Source organism: Vanellus vanellus (assembly GCF_965231255.1).
Source record: "Vanellus vanellus genome assembly, chromosome: 4".
Classification (NCBI taxonomy): domain Eukaryota; kingdom Metazoa; phylum Chordata; class Aves; order Charadriiformes; family Charadriidae; genus Vanellus; species Vanellus vanellus.
This window is the reverse complement of record NC_138909.1, coordinates 31,712,271-31,729,212: the sequence shown is the minus strand read 5'-3', so window position 1 is coordinate 31,729,212 and position 16,942 is coordinate 31,712,271. Positions and strand designations below refer to the sequence as shown.

Here is a 16,942-nt window from a genome sequence, read left to right as displayed (position 1 = left end):
AAATTCTTCTCTGAGGCTAGTCCTCTACTCAAAAGTACAGGTCCTCTACTTCCAGTCATTTACCTGGACTAAAAGCATTCAAAAATGGGTATTTAAATTGCACCTCCTAGATCTGTATCTGGATATTTACACAGAAGGTAACACCTCTTCAAGGATTTAACCCCATAATACTTTCCCAAGAACAAAAGGAGAATCAAGCTCAAAATGGAGAGTTTTAAATGACAGAGAGCCTTCCTCTAACGTGTCTGTGAAAAGCTTTATTTGGCTGGAAAAATTCTCTTCTCTCATTATAAATTGTCAGGCAGAGAGCAGGAAATATAAGTATGCTGCAAACCCAGCTTCTAATGACCTTTTCTCACAAAATGTGTTTTTTGCTGAGGTGGAAACAGCAGAAGAGATACAATTCTGGATGACATATTTTGTTCCCATTATACAAAACAGGATTTCATTATGTGAAAAAGAAATGGGAGTCCCCAGTGTGACTACTCTGTTACAAAGAAAAGCACCTCCTTGAAAATGAAAGAACATTAAATATTTGTACAGTCAAATGAAGATGTGTTTTCAGGGAACTGGTTGCCCTGTGTTCTTGGGGTCTAAGCTGGGAATGGTTCAAAATAAATACTGAGGTTAGTAGCCATGAATAGCAATGATGAAATATTAGGGTTGAGATGATCACTTTCAATCTTCTATTACCAACCTGATTACATGATACGCTAAACGCACACTTCTTTCTTTGTTAAGGAACAGCAGCTTTATTATGAGTGCAGACACGTATATTTTCAGCTTTGCAGAAAAGGACCTGGGGGTCCTGGTGGACACCAAGTTGACCATGAGTCAGCAACGTGACCTTGCTGCTAAGAAGGCAAATGGTATCCTGGGCTGCATTAGACAAAGTATTGCCAACAGGTCGAGAGAGGTGATCCTTCCCTCTGCTCAGCACTGGTGAGGCCACACCTGGAGTACTGGGTCCAGTTCTGAGCTCGTCCATACAAGAGAGACATGGACGTACGGGAGAGAGTTCAGCAAAGGGCCACAAAGGTGACTACCATCTCTCCTACAAGGAAAGGCTGAGAGAGCTGGGACTGTTCAGCAGAGGAGAGAAGGCTGAGGGGGATCTCATCCATGTGTACAAATACTTGAAGGGCGGGCGTAATGATGACACAGCCAGGCTCTTTTCGCTGGTGTCCAGTGACAGGATCAGAGGCAATGGGCACCAACTGAAGGAAAGACAGGAGGTTCTCTGTGAACATCAGAGAGAACTTTTTCACTGTGAGGATGACTGAGCACTGGTACAGGTTGCCTAGAGAGGTGGTGATGTCTCCCTCCTTGGACATATCAAAAAGCTGCCTGGAATCAGTCCCAAGCAACTGGCTCTAGGTGGCTCTGCTTGAGCAGGGGGTTGTACCAGATGACCTCCAGAGGTCTCTTCCAGCCTCAACCACTCTGTGATTCTGTGAAAGGAACAGCTGTCACCTCATTTCATAGCTTTCTTTGGTAATATTCCTACTGATTAGCTTCAGACACTTTTCTTGAGACATATAAATGCTGTACTCAATAAATACTTTTTTTGATGCTTTCCCCCCACACAAAGGAGAAGAAAGACTTTGCTCTTAAGAACAGGATAAACTGAAATTCTTAAGAATGCTTCTGAAGATGTTAATTTTAGTATGCATCAATAACTGCAGAAAATACAAAGCCTAACTGGTCAGAAACAAAATCTCTCTCATGTACAGCAGAGACTCCACTTTTCCTCACCCAAACATGATCAACTCAACATGCAGAGTAAAGATACTCACATGCAATGCGGACATAGGCTTTGCGGCTCTTGGTGGTGCCTGCAGAGCTCCAGGCAACACACTGGCACCAGTAATCTTCGGGCCCGAAGAGCTCCTCAACTTGCTGGCGGGAAATCTCAATGCTTACCTCTCGGACAATCAGACCTGTCAGGGTACAAGTAACACGGATCAACGTTACGCTTACAGACAGAAAGAAAGAAGTGCAGGAACAGAAGTCTGCTTGCAAAGTTCTTGTGAGACCTTACAGCTCTCTACCAATATCTACTCAGCAACATGGACTGTCATAAGGATGTGAAGGAAAAAAACAACACTTTATCTGCATAGTAAGAGAACTGGGTGAAGGAAAAACTAATCACTGTGATTTTGGTTTTATCACATACCGCATGTATGTTGGACAAATAAGAGGAACAGCACCTCAGCAGATATAAATTGTAGTATGTCCCTAGGATGAGTTACGTAAGTAACGATGCAGCCCAGTTTTATTTTCATACGAATATCATAAAACCACAAAGTCATTCAATTTCTATGACTCCCTTAGCCCTCCTGTATTTCATCTCCTTTTGTTAGGCAGACACAGCACAGGGAGAAGACTTGTTCACTCTGACGCTGAACTGCCATTGTAGAAAATCATAGAATCATAGAATGGTTCGGGTTGGAAGGGATCTTAAAAATCATCTGGTTCCAGCTCCCCTGCCATGGGCAGGGACACCTCCCACTAGACCAGGTTGCTCAAAGCCCCATCCAGCCTGGCCTTGAACACTTCCAGGGGTGAGGCATCCACAACTTCCCTGGGCAACCTGTTCCAGTGCCTCACCACCCTCACAGTGAAAAATTACTGCCTAATATCTAACTTAAATCTACCCTCTTTCAGTTTAAAACCATTACCTCTCATCCTATCACTACACTCCCTGATAAAGAGTCCCTCCCCATCTTTCCTGTAGGCCCCCTTTAGGTACGGGTAGGCTGCTATAAGGTCTTCCCAGGGCCTTCTCTTCTCCAGGTTGAACAACCCCAAAATGTCCCAATACTGTGTAATGATGGGCACATGTGCTGCAGTACAGTTATTGCAAGCTGCTATTTTGGGGACAATCATTGTCATATATACTGCGACATTGTTTAGGTGATTTTATAATACAGTGCAATACACTTCGGTGCCTGACAGTCTCCCTGGTCCTGCCCTCCATAACGGATGTCAGCGTAAGCCCTCCCCAAGACCCACAGTTGCACCCATGACAACAGTGACCCACTCACTATCCTTCCAAGCAGACCTCTATTTGCCCCCATTTCCCACACGGTGCTCTCTGCTGGGAAGCCACTTTTCTTCTTCTAAGTGCAAGGAAATACCGTGGTGTCTCAGACACCACTGCAAGGACGGCTGGTAACATGTTGATCCTCTAAGGACAACCATTGCGTTTCATACTGACACAACGCCTTTCTCTGCCTCAAAATGCACTGCCTGGTCAAAAAGCTCTTAATTCCAGCCAAGATACTGGGTGGGGGTGGGAGGGTTACACCTCTTGTCAGCATATTTGGTCTTTGTTGCCAGTGCCAAAGTAGCAATAAACTTCCAGTGTGTGTCTGCCTATAGAAACCACCATCGCCATTGCTAAAATGCATTCTTGCAAACAGGCTTGAATATATAAATTCACATACAGATATTTTGTGTAGTGGGACTGATTTTCTTTTTCCTTCCAGAATTGCCAGGAAACTCAATTGAAAGATCCTTGGATCAGAGCGTGCACAGTTTGCCCCCATCACCAAACACCAAAGGGCAGGTCCTTCTGCTAAGCGCAGACTTGAGCCATGGAGGCCAGCCACCCTCAGCCTCCCGCCACACCGCTTACAAGGTGATATTCATAACGTGAATGCTCCTAATTGTACAGCACGACGCGTTCCTCGAGCGCTGGAAACCAGGCCAACCCTTTGATTTGCCTCCAGCCTCACAGAGGCTCCATTCAGGGAGCCAACGATTAATTACTGTTTGTACACACTTGCGCACTGTCATTGAGGCTGCATGCTGTTTGCATCCAAAACTTGGTTAACAACAGCAGAAAGGAATTCATGCATGTAATGCCATAGGCTTCTCTGGTGGGAACGCCTTCTAATGAGATGCATTTTCCTGCTAGAAACTACAACAGCCTAGCTCCCTTTTTATTTCATTATCCTTGACATCTTTAGCCATTGAATAATCAGCTACTTTGGGGGAAACGCTTAACAGCTTTCCTCCTTGAAATGAAATACTCAAAATATGGCAACTGCAGTCCAAAGAATGGAAATCAAAGTGGTGCACGAGCATTTGATATGCAGCGAACACTGTGTTATAAACTTGTTCTGCTTTGATGAGCTAATTTGGCTCCAAAAGGGGTCTGAGGGATAGCTTTTGTCCTGTTGGGAAGAGCATGAAGAGGGCGGGGAGGGAGCATGTACATTACATGCATAAAAATGGTTATATTTTCCCAGTGCAACTGCTGCTAGCCTAAAGATTACTTCAGTTCATTCCCAGTTTTTATAGCACTAGCCCAGGGAGCCTTTGAAGGTTACAATATTATGTTTTTATAATAAGGCTGATTATGACAGAGCTTGATGGGGCAGTGAACTTTGTTACCCGAGGGCTAAAGCAAGCAGGCTCATAACGACAGTACTGGTTAATAATGATTATGAAATAGTCTTAACATTCAGGACACAAATGCCGTCTTCCAATAGTCTGTTGAAGATACAAAACCATACGATAAATAGCTCCCACTGAACGCACCAGCACAACTTTTTTATCTCTGACTTCCTGAGATGCTTTCTAATTCAAAATAACGAGCTACTCCAGGTAATGTCTTTTGGGACGGCTGTGAAGTACTGATAGGTTTCAGGTTATTCAAAGCAATTTGGCCTTTGATTTTTGAGTAATATCAACAGTTGTGCAATAACCAAAGAGATGCACACCTTCTTTACAGACCAAATAGATGCCGCCTCTTTCTGCTTACAAGCAAAAAATATCATTGTGTCTTTGTCTCTAAGGTAAACTATTTTTCCTGTAGTTCAAAATGTATCAAACCAGTTGGTGATGCCATGAGATAATCTGGGATGTAAGGATCCATGGCCAGAACTCAAAGCTGATTCAACCAGTCCTTCCCAGCATTGCCCATTGGCACCTCATTGCACAAACAGCCACATCAATTCAGGAGAAACATCTCACCCACTGAAATGCACCCAGCCTCAGGCTCTGGGGCAAGCGCAAAGGGATGCGTTTCCTTTGTTTTACCAACTTGCAACCCTATTCCTTCTGCTAACACGCTACAACGTAACCCCAAATAGAAAATCGCTTTCTAGGCTAGATTACAAAAAACACAATTTGCTGAGATACCTCAGATAGCAACTGCCCTGTTACCAGCTGATGTACTGCTGTACATCAGATTGCACAGAGGAGCTGGTACCGTCTGTCTGCTTTAGTTCAGGAGCATATCGCTTATCCACCTCACGTGGGCACCAAGTGCAGGACAACCTTGATATGATGACTTCAAACAGAGATCTTCATCTTATCCCTGCTGAAGCTGCTTCTGCTTCTACATCAAAGAACAGTAGCCAGCGTCATAAAAAAAAAAAAAAAAAAGAGGAAAAAAGGGAAAAAAGAAGAGAAAAAAGAAAAAAAAAAAAAAAAGAAAAAAGCCAAACAACCCATCTCTCAATATTTCCAGATAATGTGACATGCTGTGCCTGTAGTGCAGGCAACTGCTTATCGAATTGTTTCGTTATAGGTGAGCGCACAACCTTTGAGCACAAAATTAAGTCACTGTATAAAATGAGTCCCTATATTTTGCCTAAACATATTCAGGAGAAGACAGATCAAGAGATTAGCAGTAATTTATGCAGCATATAACCCAATATTGCCCAATTCTACTTTGCCATAGCGCTAAGTAACAAAACGTCACCCTCTCACAGAGAGTCTCTCCTCTACCTTACCTTCTTTATTTAGAAATATATTTAATTTTTCAGTCTAGTTCCTCATACGGCTAAGCTATACAGAAGGGGAAGATATGCAGCATAAACGTTTTCTTGTAACACTTGAGTAAGCTGCACATTTCCAGAATTAATATAATCACATAGATGGTGGCACAATCTACAAGAAACCAGGATTTTCCTATTTTAAAGCAATGCAGTAACAAGCACAGCTGAAGGGAGATAACAGAAATGTGGGCAGCTAGAATGCTTGACAGGTCCCGTCTAATGTGTATAAATCCATGAAGAGCATCTATATAGTATTTCTAACTCACGCTCTCCCTGTGATGAATAGCTAGAATATGACAGGGAAAAGTATTTCCTTGCACTGTCCAAACTTGATTTGCATTCAACAAAGTGAGAACTGTTTCTGTAGCCTCTTGCAGTCCATCTGGATCTTGGCTACGAAGAGAGATATGTGAAGAAATTGGGTCTAATTATCACCGCCCTATTTCTGGCAACACGAAGATTGTGAAGAGAGGAGCTTTAAAATGAAAATGCAGAAAATCAAAGTAATTTAAAGCAATTCTCCAAAATAAATGGTAATTGTATCTTAAGATTGTTCACTGAGAAAAACACAGATCCTTAAAAATGCGTCCACAGGTTGCTGGGCTCTTTCTGCACAAGCTTTTCTTTTCTGATCTCAGTAAGTAACTGCAGCATTCTCAAGAGAGGAGCAATGTAAGAAGTTTTACAACTTGAGTACAAGGAAGTAAAAAAATCTCAGGAAAAAACAAACCCAAAAATAGTTGCCATCCTCTCTGGTTCCTGAGTATACAGATCTGGATCTGCCGGGTTATAAAGGATGTCACAGACGTTGCTCAAGGCTGGGGCTATTTACATGCACAGATCAGTCAGATTTAATACACTTACCTAAACCTGGCACCAGAAAAAGATACTACGTTGGCGGAATTTCCCTAAAGAGAGGACCAAAACTCTGTAGCCATTAGGAGATTAAACCGGTCTAAGGTATCCTTTTGCCCTTAATAGTTTTCTGTCCAGTGAGGAAGGAGGGTGGCTTACAAGCAGGCTCAGGGAGTTTGGCATAATCAGTCTGTGATTATGTCCAGTCCCACGAATTAAATACGTCCTTCATGAGTGACAATTTTACATATTTAGTAGCACAGCATATACAACTATTCTTCTCAATAAAACAAATGTATCTCTGGGACTAATACAACTTGGGCTCTGAAAAGGGAGTAGGAAGGAACCAGAACCTTACTTATTTCTGTATTTGCACATTAATGAGGGATTAATGGGCGGAGAGAGGCATAGGGCGGAGGGTGCCTTGCTCAGTCTGCCTACTGCTAATGTGCGCGGCTGAACGAGCGCAGGGGAGAGGCACTGGATGATGGTATATATCAAAATAAAATTACTACCCCTCCTGGACCAAAAGGAAGCGTGAAGAGGGAATTGTGCCTTATATACATGGTCTTTTATTATAAACTGTATCCTAGAAACACGATCAAGCAAAGACACACTTCATTCACATGGTCCCCAAGCACTTCACTTAGCTGGCTCTACAAACCGTGAGGTAGATTATCTGGTCTTCAGAGGCAGAAATGTTATCTTTTTTAATGTACGCAAATGCAATGTAATTGTATGATATTATGGTAGATTATTAGTAACTGCAATAATAACTCGTGTGTTCCATATAGCACCCGCCGAAGTAATTGGCAAATTTCCCAATGATTTTAATAGGAGTAGATTTACCAATCAGACTCATTTCTTTCTAGAGGGAAACAAAAATATCTTACAAGGTTCTGCAACCGAAAATGACTGCTCAAGACAAGCAAAGATTACTGTAAATGTCTGAAAATAGAAGATTATTATCAATTAATCAAACGCAATTATCCAGCCTGGAGTGAGTCCAGGTCACGGAGTTAGTATCTACACCTCACTTGGGCATCGTTCTGCCAAGAAATTATTTGGATATATTTTGGCTGCCATAAAAGTTAGGCATTTGATATTAATACCCCGCATGTGTGAAAATATTCCTCAGGACTTTGATAGAGCAATTTTTGTGAAAGCATCGTATTGGCATGTGTTTGACCCTCTGGCACAACACTAAACAAGAGCTATTTAGCTCCAAGACTAAACTGTGCTTATAAACTCTAAGAAACTGCATGCATAATTTGTTTATTTTCTCTGTAAGTAGAAGTTCAAACAACTTCTGTGCTTTTGTGCTTTCATTTGCCCAAAAGGTATTTCATTAATTAGTAATCACATACGCCATAGAACACATTTCTCAAGGAGAGGGAACTTTATGACCTACTGGTCTGGAAAAAGACATTACTGTAATACATGCATATAGATTGCAGGTGTATCACAGCCACCCTAAATAAGCATGGAAATACAGCCCATTTTCATGCAGGTAACTTGCAACCCTTTACGAGTTCAATTTCTCGAAATCAGTCCTCAGAGGACCCTCCCAAACCTGACGTTCAGTGCTCTTGGCTCCCTGCCGCTTAGACAGGCATAGATTCCCTCAATTGCACGCACCCCCAAATCTCCCTACCTGCTGTGCAGTGGGGACACAGAGGGCGGGGATGGTGTTTCCTGACCATGTAGAAGAAGTTTTGGGGGGGTCAGCAGTAAAACAGCTCTGGGGTAAGGAGATTCCTCTGCGCATCCATGCAACACACGCTGCTATAGAATCAAATTACATGGCAAGTAACTTAGAAAAACACGGTGCGTCCCCATTGAGATCCTCAACCTAGACATACAGAAAAATGCAGTGGCTTGCTCCGTCTTAAAATAAATCAGTGCCAGTCTGAAACAGTCCAAGCTTTCTGACTCACAGTTCCTTTTTCTAGCTGTTAGGAGTAGGAGAAGAGAGTGGAGGGATACTTTATGAATGTTACTCAGTCAGGGCAGATTTGGCTGACTTTGTATACATACTTTTTAACGCAAGATGAGGGTGGAAGAGGAACCGTGATAGCAAGAAAAGAAAATGGAGAGTTTTGCGGTAATTTCAGGAGGGACTGGCTTATCTCCACTGTATTTGGCAAAAAGGATGAAAGCATTTTCAGTTTTCGTAGTCCCCATCTGTCTTACATTTCATACCAAGCTTCATCCAAAAATCCTTAAAACAGCATCATATTTTTTGCTTCATGAAAGTGGCCTAGACCATACACCAAAGTGGTATGACTGTAAACAGACTTAATAAAAGGTAAATAGATTGCTTTCTTACTATGCAGTCCCTTGTCATTAGATGGTTCTCTGACGGTAAAACTTCAGTGACCAAAGCCAAGAATGACGACCTTTTTACTTACCAGTAGTACAGAATGACATGTTCAATTTCACAGAATCATAAAATCATAGAACGGTTTGGGTTGGAAGGGACCTTAGAGATCATCTAGTTCCAACCCCCCTGCCATGAGCAGGGACACCTCCCACTAGACCAGGTTGCTCAAAGCCCCATCCAGCCTGGTCTTGAACACTTCCAGGGATGGGGCATCCACAACTTCTCTGGGTAACCTATTCCAGTGTCTCACCACCCTCAGAGTGGAAAAATTTCTTCCTAATATCTAATCTAAATCTACCCTCCTTCAGGTTAAATCCATTACCCCTTGTCCTATCACTACATGCCCTTGTAAAAAGTATCTTTCCAGGTTACTTGTAGGCCCCCTTTAAGTACTAGAAGGCTGCTTTAAGGTCTCCCTGGAGCCTTCTCTTCTCCAGGCTGAACACCCCCAACTCTCTCAGCCCGTCTTCATAGGAGAGGTGCTCCACCTCTCTGATCATCTCTGTGGCTCTCCTCTGGACTCAGTCCAACAGGTCCATGTCCTTCTTATGTTGGGGGCCCCAGAGCTGAACACAGTACTCCAGGTGGGGTCTCACGAGACTGGAGTAAAGGCCATGCTTCTTTTGATGCAGCCCAGGATACAGTTGGCAAAAAAGTCATTGAGTACCTCAGCCTTGTCCATATCCCGGGTGACCAGCGTTCCTCTTTCTTTCTGGAGAGAGCCCACATTTTCCCTGGTCTTCTTTTTATCACTGACATACCTATAGAAGCTTTTCTTGTTGCCCTTAATGTCCCTAGCCAGATTTAATTCTATCAGGGCTTCAGCTTTCCTAACCTGATCCCTGGCTGCTCAGACAGTTTCTCTGTATTCCTCCCGGGCTACTTGTCCTTGTTTCCTCCCTCTGTAGGCTTCCTTTTTCGGTCTGAGTTTGTCCAGGAGCTCCTTGTTCACCCATGCAGGCCTCCTGTTTTTTCTGCCTGACTTCCTCTTTGTTGGGATGCATCACTCCTGAGCTTGGAGGAGGTGATCTTTGAATATTAACCAGCTTCCTTGGGCCCCTGGTCCCTCCAGGGCTTTATCCCATGGTACTCTGCCAAGCAGATCCCTCAAGAGGCCTAAGTCTGCTCTCCTGAAGTCCAGGGTAGTGAGCTTGCTGTGCACCCTCCTTGCCACCCTAAGGATCACAAACTCCACCATCTCATGGTCCCTGCAGCCAAGGCTGCCCTCGAGTTTCACATTCCCCACCAGCCCCTCCTTGTTGGTGAGAACAAGGTCCAGCACAGCACCTCTCCTTATTGGCTCCTCTGTCACTTGGAGAAGGAAGTTATCATCAACGCATTCCAGGAACCTCCTGGATTGCTTGTGCCCTGCTGCGTTGTCCCTCCAACAGATATCGGGGTGGCCAAAGTCCCCTATGAGGACCAGGGCTTGTGAACATGAGGCTGCTCCTATCTGCCTGCAGAGGGCCTATACATATATTTAATCACTCATCACAGGTGCTATAAACAACCTGCCCCTGTAGCAGAAGGCTGATTACTCTACTTGGTGAAATAACCTTTTTACAAAGGTAAAAATAAAAGCAGTGCTATGTCAGAATTGAAATTTATTTACCCTCTTGCAGAGATGGATCCCTCACAGTCAGAGAATTATTCCACTCAAATATATCAGAGTACTTAAGCTATGGAATTTGGTGTTTAAAAAATGAATAAATAGGCTATGCACAAGAAGAACGGCTTCAAATATTAAAGTTCTTGCTGAGAAAAATGTACTCTGTGCATCCTAATGGGGCAGAGATGATTGCATAACAGCACGCATTGCCTATAGCTTATTTTCTATATAGAGTATCTGTAATCTTAACAAAAGATAGATAGACAGATAGATATCTAGAGATAGTTTTAAAGAGCAACAGCTTTAACACCCAGTAATCCTTCACGCTGTGACTGCATGCACCTGGTTTTGCCTCACTACTGCTTTTCCAGGCTGGCTGGTGATATGAAATAAATACATGAAGATCACAAACAATTTTCCACAAATATTAGCTTAAATATTTAAATTAAATGCTTCCAGCTATTTTTGCTCTCTTCATAACTTTTTATTTAGGAAGGAGATATATTCTTAGCTCAAATTAATAGAGACGAAGGCAACAGCCTAATAAAGTCAAGTTTGCATTAAAACCGATGTCAAATTTGCACTGGTTTGCATCAGTTAGCTACGGCACCTAATTACCAGCTAATGGTAGTGAGTTAAGCTAAAACCCCAGCCCACCTACTATTTTTTAACTGATTTACTTACACAAAAATTACAAAGGGCTGTCTTCAGAGGGATTTTACTTTGAACCATAATTAAAAACCACACATTCTGTTTGGGGTTTATTTTCTCTTAGCGAAAACAAGGCCTTTTTGTTCTTCTCCCCGTTAATATCTGGAGGACCAAGATGTGTAAGATGCAGGGAAGATTTCAAAACCGCAATCTTGAACACTGGCGGAAAGCAAACCGCGTGATCTGGTCCCTGCCGGCGCGGTGGAGGTGGGCAGCACAGCCCTGTAGGTTTGTCCCCTTGGGGAAGGCAAAATAGCCCCTCTGCTATCTCCTCCCCTGGCCAACCTGGGCAGCCCGTTGCTTTATACAAGCCTTGAACTGTTGCCGTTTAATACTTTAGAACAGCATTGGATTGCTTGTTCTCAGCCTATAAACAGTTCAGAGACAAAGGAAAAACATATCCCCCCCACCCCCCTTTTTTTTTTAATGGAGGCTATTTTCTGGTTGACGGCTTTTTTTGCTAATATGCACAAATTGCTCCAAAATGCATTGTTCTCTTCCACATGTAACAACGTGTGCCTATTGTCGCTGCTTTCTTTTTCCCTTTTTCCTGGTACAAAAGTAATAATCATGCTCCAGTGTAGCAGGACTCTGAAGAAAACCAAAGCTCCAAAGCATATATTTATGTTCAACCATGGGCACCATCATTTCTGAAATCACATGGGCGGAGGTGGAGGAGCAGAAACAAACGTGAGCCGAAGCATCTTGACCCAAGGTGCCCCGACACTAAGCAACCCCGAGCAATTCTCTGCCAGGCTCGTGCTACTTACAGGGATTGGGAAGAAGAGAAGACGTCCGCATAGGAAAGAAAGCATGAGTATAAGTTCTCAGCAGCTCCAGCTTTTGGGTCAAAGCCCAATTTTGCCTTCTTTTGGTTGAGGCACGTGCAGCTGAGAAAAGATGTTGTGGTTTGTTGGGTTTTTTTTCCAAGGGCCAGGAAAAAAACATGCCAATGGTTCATGTTTTACTTAAAGCTGCAGTTGAGACTTCACAAAGGAAATCTGTGCACTTTTTATTTCTGGTTCAGAGGATTTACATGCTCTTTCTAATGATCTGGGCCTTCAGCAGTGGGTAATGCTTCCCAGTCCCCAGCTTAGTGCTCATGCAAAATTGAAGCACTTTTGAGGCAGTTTAGAGCCTACACATGAATCTCAATGTGCAGGCAAAAAGGAATAATGGTTGTTTAGCACTTCACTAGGAGAAGCTGAGGAAATTATGGAAAAAAAATAATTCTATTGAACTTCAAACATCTGGGAAGCCAACTGAGAGCATCTGAATTTTGAACGTGTTTACATTCCCTTTGCATAGTGGAGGGGTGGGGGCAGGGAAATGAATATTAAATGGGTTTATGTGTAAATTTTTATACAAAATATACATCAAGTTGTTTGTGTTATAGACTTACTGGCATATACGTGTGTGTATATATAAAAAATATGTATCTGCACTTGTTCTTATGTACCACACCCACTCTGCGTGGTTTTGAGAAGCACAGACAACGTGAAAACGCCTTATTTCTATGAACTTGACGCGATGGCACAGTTCAGTGGCTGGTGCAGCTATTGTGGGAACAAGGATAGTTGCAACGTGACACAAGGGGTCACTCGGGAGCCTTCCTCAGCAGTTGTTTTCTTATTTTTTTAGTCCATAATGTGCAGGAACAGCAGGTTGGGGGAGAAGTGTAAAAGCCCCACCGTTTTTTTGCAGTTGTTCTGCATGCTAGGGGTGGCATTGCACAGATGAATTAGGTATTTTGAAAAAAAAAAAAATTAAAGAAAAAAAGAAAAAAGCAAGCAGCTGCTTTCAAAGCGGCTTTGTCCATCCAGTGCGCTGTCAAAGTGAAGTGACTTTCTCCAGACAGAGATGAAGCTCTGGGAATTTGCTGTCTGCTCCCTCATCCAGCATGTTTTCGGGGCTGTGCCAGGGCAGCAGTCAAAACAGCAGCTCCTGAACGCCAGGAGATTTTTCTTAGTTTGTAGCGAATAAAAGAATCATCTCAGGAAGGGGTGCGAAAAGGCAGCCTGGTGGTCACAGCATCCATTTGGTGTGTACGTGTTTCTGGATATAGCACAACTCATGAGCTACAGCTACAGCAAGGCACCAGGGATGGGAGCAAGTTGCTCTGCAGATCCATGCGGCTTTGCCACGAAGAAAGACCTTTTTAATTATGTAAGTAAATGTTGTCAATAGTATCTTCCTTGTAATTCTGGCTGCCTCTTTTTTTTTTTTCTTTCCTTTTTTTTTTTTTCTGGGTACCCACTCTGACTGAATTCCAATACTCGTTTCTAGGCATCGTTATTCTTCAGGCCTGGCAATGCTTCCTCCTGTTCAGAGGAGGGCATGGCAACCGACCCAGGTGCAGTGTCAGCACTCATTACAGAAACATCATTATACAAGCCACTGGGAAGCCAAAAGCAGCAATCAACCAACCGAGATCCTCTCTAAAATCAAAACCTGGGAGCAAATAATAGAAGAGGCCACAAGGGTCTAAAGATCAGTATTCAGGGGGAAGAAGAGACATAGAAGAGCCTGACAAAAGACTCCCTTTCTGCTCTCACAATCAAAATATGAAGAGGGATGAGAGTTATGAGGAATGGTGAAAGGCATCCCATCAAAACCTGATGAGAAAGAGCTGTACATAACCTTGCCAGTGAATGGCAGTCCTGCTGGTACCCACCACATCATGCTGCTCATTTATGTACGAATCAGGAATGCATGGGAATGACAAAATGAATACAGGCAGTGAACCCGCAAAGGCAGCACAAAATTAGATCCTGCACGGGTCAGAGCTGCATGTGACAGCCACCTCTCTTTCCCTTACACGTTAGCGATGATTTGGTACAGCGAAAAAAGCCTCGCTAAATCTGATCTATGTACAATGTTTGCTCTGTATAAATGGCTTTTTTTTTTTTTTTCCCCAAAAAAGAAGGATTTCTCCAGTCTAGTTTTAAGCAACAAGAATTCTTCTACGTCTCTTCGGAGAATGAATTCGCTGCCTAATGAGCTAATAGAGAAAAAAGTAGAAGACACTACTCAGGTAAGTGAGATACGAGCCTACAGAGACTTCAAGGGACTCAAGACAACAACACTCAAATGTCTTGCACAGTCATCAAGACCCCAATGTCTCTATAAACGCAGACTACATTTCCAGTGACTGCATCACACTATAACTTGTTCTCAGCAACAAAAAAGTAAGGTATAATTTGGACCTTCCATTCCCCTGCATGTTTTCGGGCATTTTTGCAAAGAAACTACAGACCTATTAGTCCTGCTCATTCTCATATTTAAAGAAGCGAGCCCCCTACATTTATTGGATGCAGGTATTCCTGCCCTTGTGCTGCCGGGGTGCTACTGGCTGCAGCACTTTTGTTTGACAGCACACAAGACTTTGGCTCTGCTCTTCTTTTATGCTATTCCTGTATCCAAATAAACAGTTGTTTTTCATTAAGGCCAGCAGATGCAGGATGGAGACTAACCTTTGGGACTCACTTCCAAACCAAGTTGACATTTATTGGCCTTTCAGGCACCAGACCGCCCTTGCGGCAGGGGCTCCAGGTCCCACGCAAAGGGCATTCGGCTCCGAAGGAGCCAGGGGACACGGATGGAAAAAGGAAGCTTTGCTGTACAAAGCTGTGGCTAGTCTGAAGCTGTGATGGGTGGGCTGATGTCCGAAGATGTCTTTTGGGGAATTAATGGGATTATGAGTGTGTAACAAAGGGTTTAATGAAGGAAAAACTTGGAGGGAGATAAGGTGTAGGCTGGAAATATTCAGAGGGGTATCCTCAAATGCTTCAGATGAATGCACTGAGCATCCATATTCACTTTCTTATTATTTTAATAACTTTATTTCCTGTCTCAGATTTGTTTTCCTAGAAGCCCACAGGAAACCTTCAGGACAATTAGAGGAACAGCTGCACATAGGAAGTTAAATGAATAAATATTCCAAAGCTTTTCTCTTTTGGTCCCAAAGCACTTTGCAGAGGTAAATAACAGGGACGTTGAGTAGTTTGCACAGAGATACATGGCGACTCCACAGAAAATTTGGAATGGGCAAATGACCCTTCCCATGGGCCCATCATTACTCACAGGAAGAGTGCAAGAAGGATTAACTTGCAGGAAGAGTAGCTCCCTCTGGGCCCCTCTGTCAGCATCCCTGAACACCCTGAAGGACAGAGCAAGTGCCGAGGCTGGAAGAGTCCGGCTCAGTCAGCTTAGCAGCAGGAGGGCAGAGGGTCCACGAAGTCTACGGCTGCTGCCTGTAAAGGTGGCTGGGCACGCACGCCTGCAAGGGCAAAGAGCTGCCAGAAAGGACCGCATCAGCAGAAGAACAGGCAGGTGTCAGTGGCTGTGAACATGTAAAGATGGTGTCTAGGTCTAAGACCTAGAAGCAGCCTTCCACGAAGACTTATAGGAGCAAAAAACCCACATACAACACTTTGATTAACTAAGAAGTTAATGATATGTTAATACATGTATTATAAGTGAATACTGTACTCATTAGAGTCTAAACTCAAAAACCCTGCAGTCTTCTGCAGGCTTCTGTACAAAAATAAAATCTTCCTGGGTTTGGGGGATGGTTTGGTATTGCCTACAAGCAGATTTCCCTCCAGAAGCAAATACCTGGCCCAATGTTGTCATTCAGTATAGAAAAAGATTCTTTCCCTTCTTCAGGCCGGAACTGACCTCAGTGACTTCTCCGCTCACTTCAACAAAAATAGCCACCATTTTGAATTTATATCCTAGAAAATGGTGATTCTCTGCCTCTCTGTGAGTGTGTTTCTTCTGAAGCTTCCAAAACGGTTCTTTTTCTGTCAAAATATACTAATTACTCAAGATAAAAGTGGAAACTTTGCCTGCTTGCAAAAAACGACTGCAGCAGCTTTATTGTCGGGTATCTCCTTGGTCTGGGTGTGCTGGGGACCACGTTCCCAGCAGCTGATTTTGAAAATGCAAACTATGAGAAGAGAGACCTTCTCTTGCAGCAGTGATGGGCATGGGGCTCCTCTTCCCCAGGAGAGCTGCCTGTGAGGCCACAGGGAGTGACAGGCGGAGAGAAGACGGCCCAAGCGACATAAAAAATGGCTGCAATCTAACGTCAAATAGGAAGAAAGTGTGGGTTTGTTCATATACTTTTATGTCAGTAAACAGCTTGTATTTCCCTAGAGAATTCCAGTTCTTTGGAGAGAGTTGTCTGCCCCTTTCTGCACCAGCTGCAGCTTTTCAGACCATACATATAAACATGTTTCACTTACAGCATCCTTCCAAAGAGGGGGCAGACTTTGAATTACTAAAGAAAATGGACCGTAGTATCAATTCTAACCCACGTATCAAAACTATTAATAGAAGCATTGGGGAAGAGAGACACAGACACATTTTTTAAATTTCCTTGAAATGAGCTGGATTAGGGAAGAATATTGAAGGAGTAGAGCTAAAAATTGGCAATATGTTGCTGAGAAATAATTATTTTGAATCGGGGTGCTTGATGTTTGCAACGGATTTGATCCAATGACAAACGGAAAATAAATGACTTGTGACAACAGTTGGAATGAAAACAATCCTTATTTATGATATGTGGCTACCCTTACTAACATAACC

At 43.2% G+C, this 16,942-nt stretch overlaps 1 protein-coding gene across 2 annotated transcripts in view; it reads right to left on the bottom strand.

The window, feature by feature from the left end:
- Nucleotides 1-16,942, bottom strand: part of UNC5C (unc-5 netrin receptor C) — a gene marked incomplete at both ends in the record, with an annotated part of 259,193 nt that overhangs the window by 69,767 nt on the left and 172,484 nt on the right. For both annotated transcript variants that reach the window (XM_082482034.1, XM_082482035.1), the window contains one exon: nucleotides 1,797-1,940. In XM_082482034.1, the coding sequence (XP_082338160.1) occupies nucleotides 1,797-1,940 (144 nt within the window). The remainder of the gene's footprint in view (nucleotides 1-1,796; nucleotides 1,941-16,942) is intronic.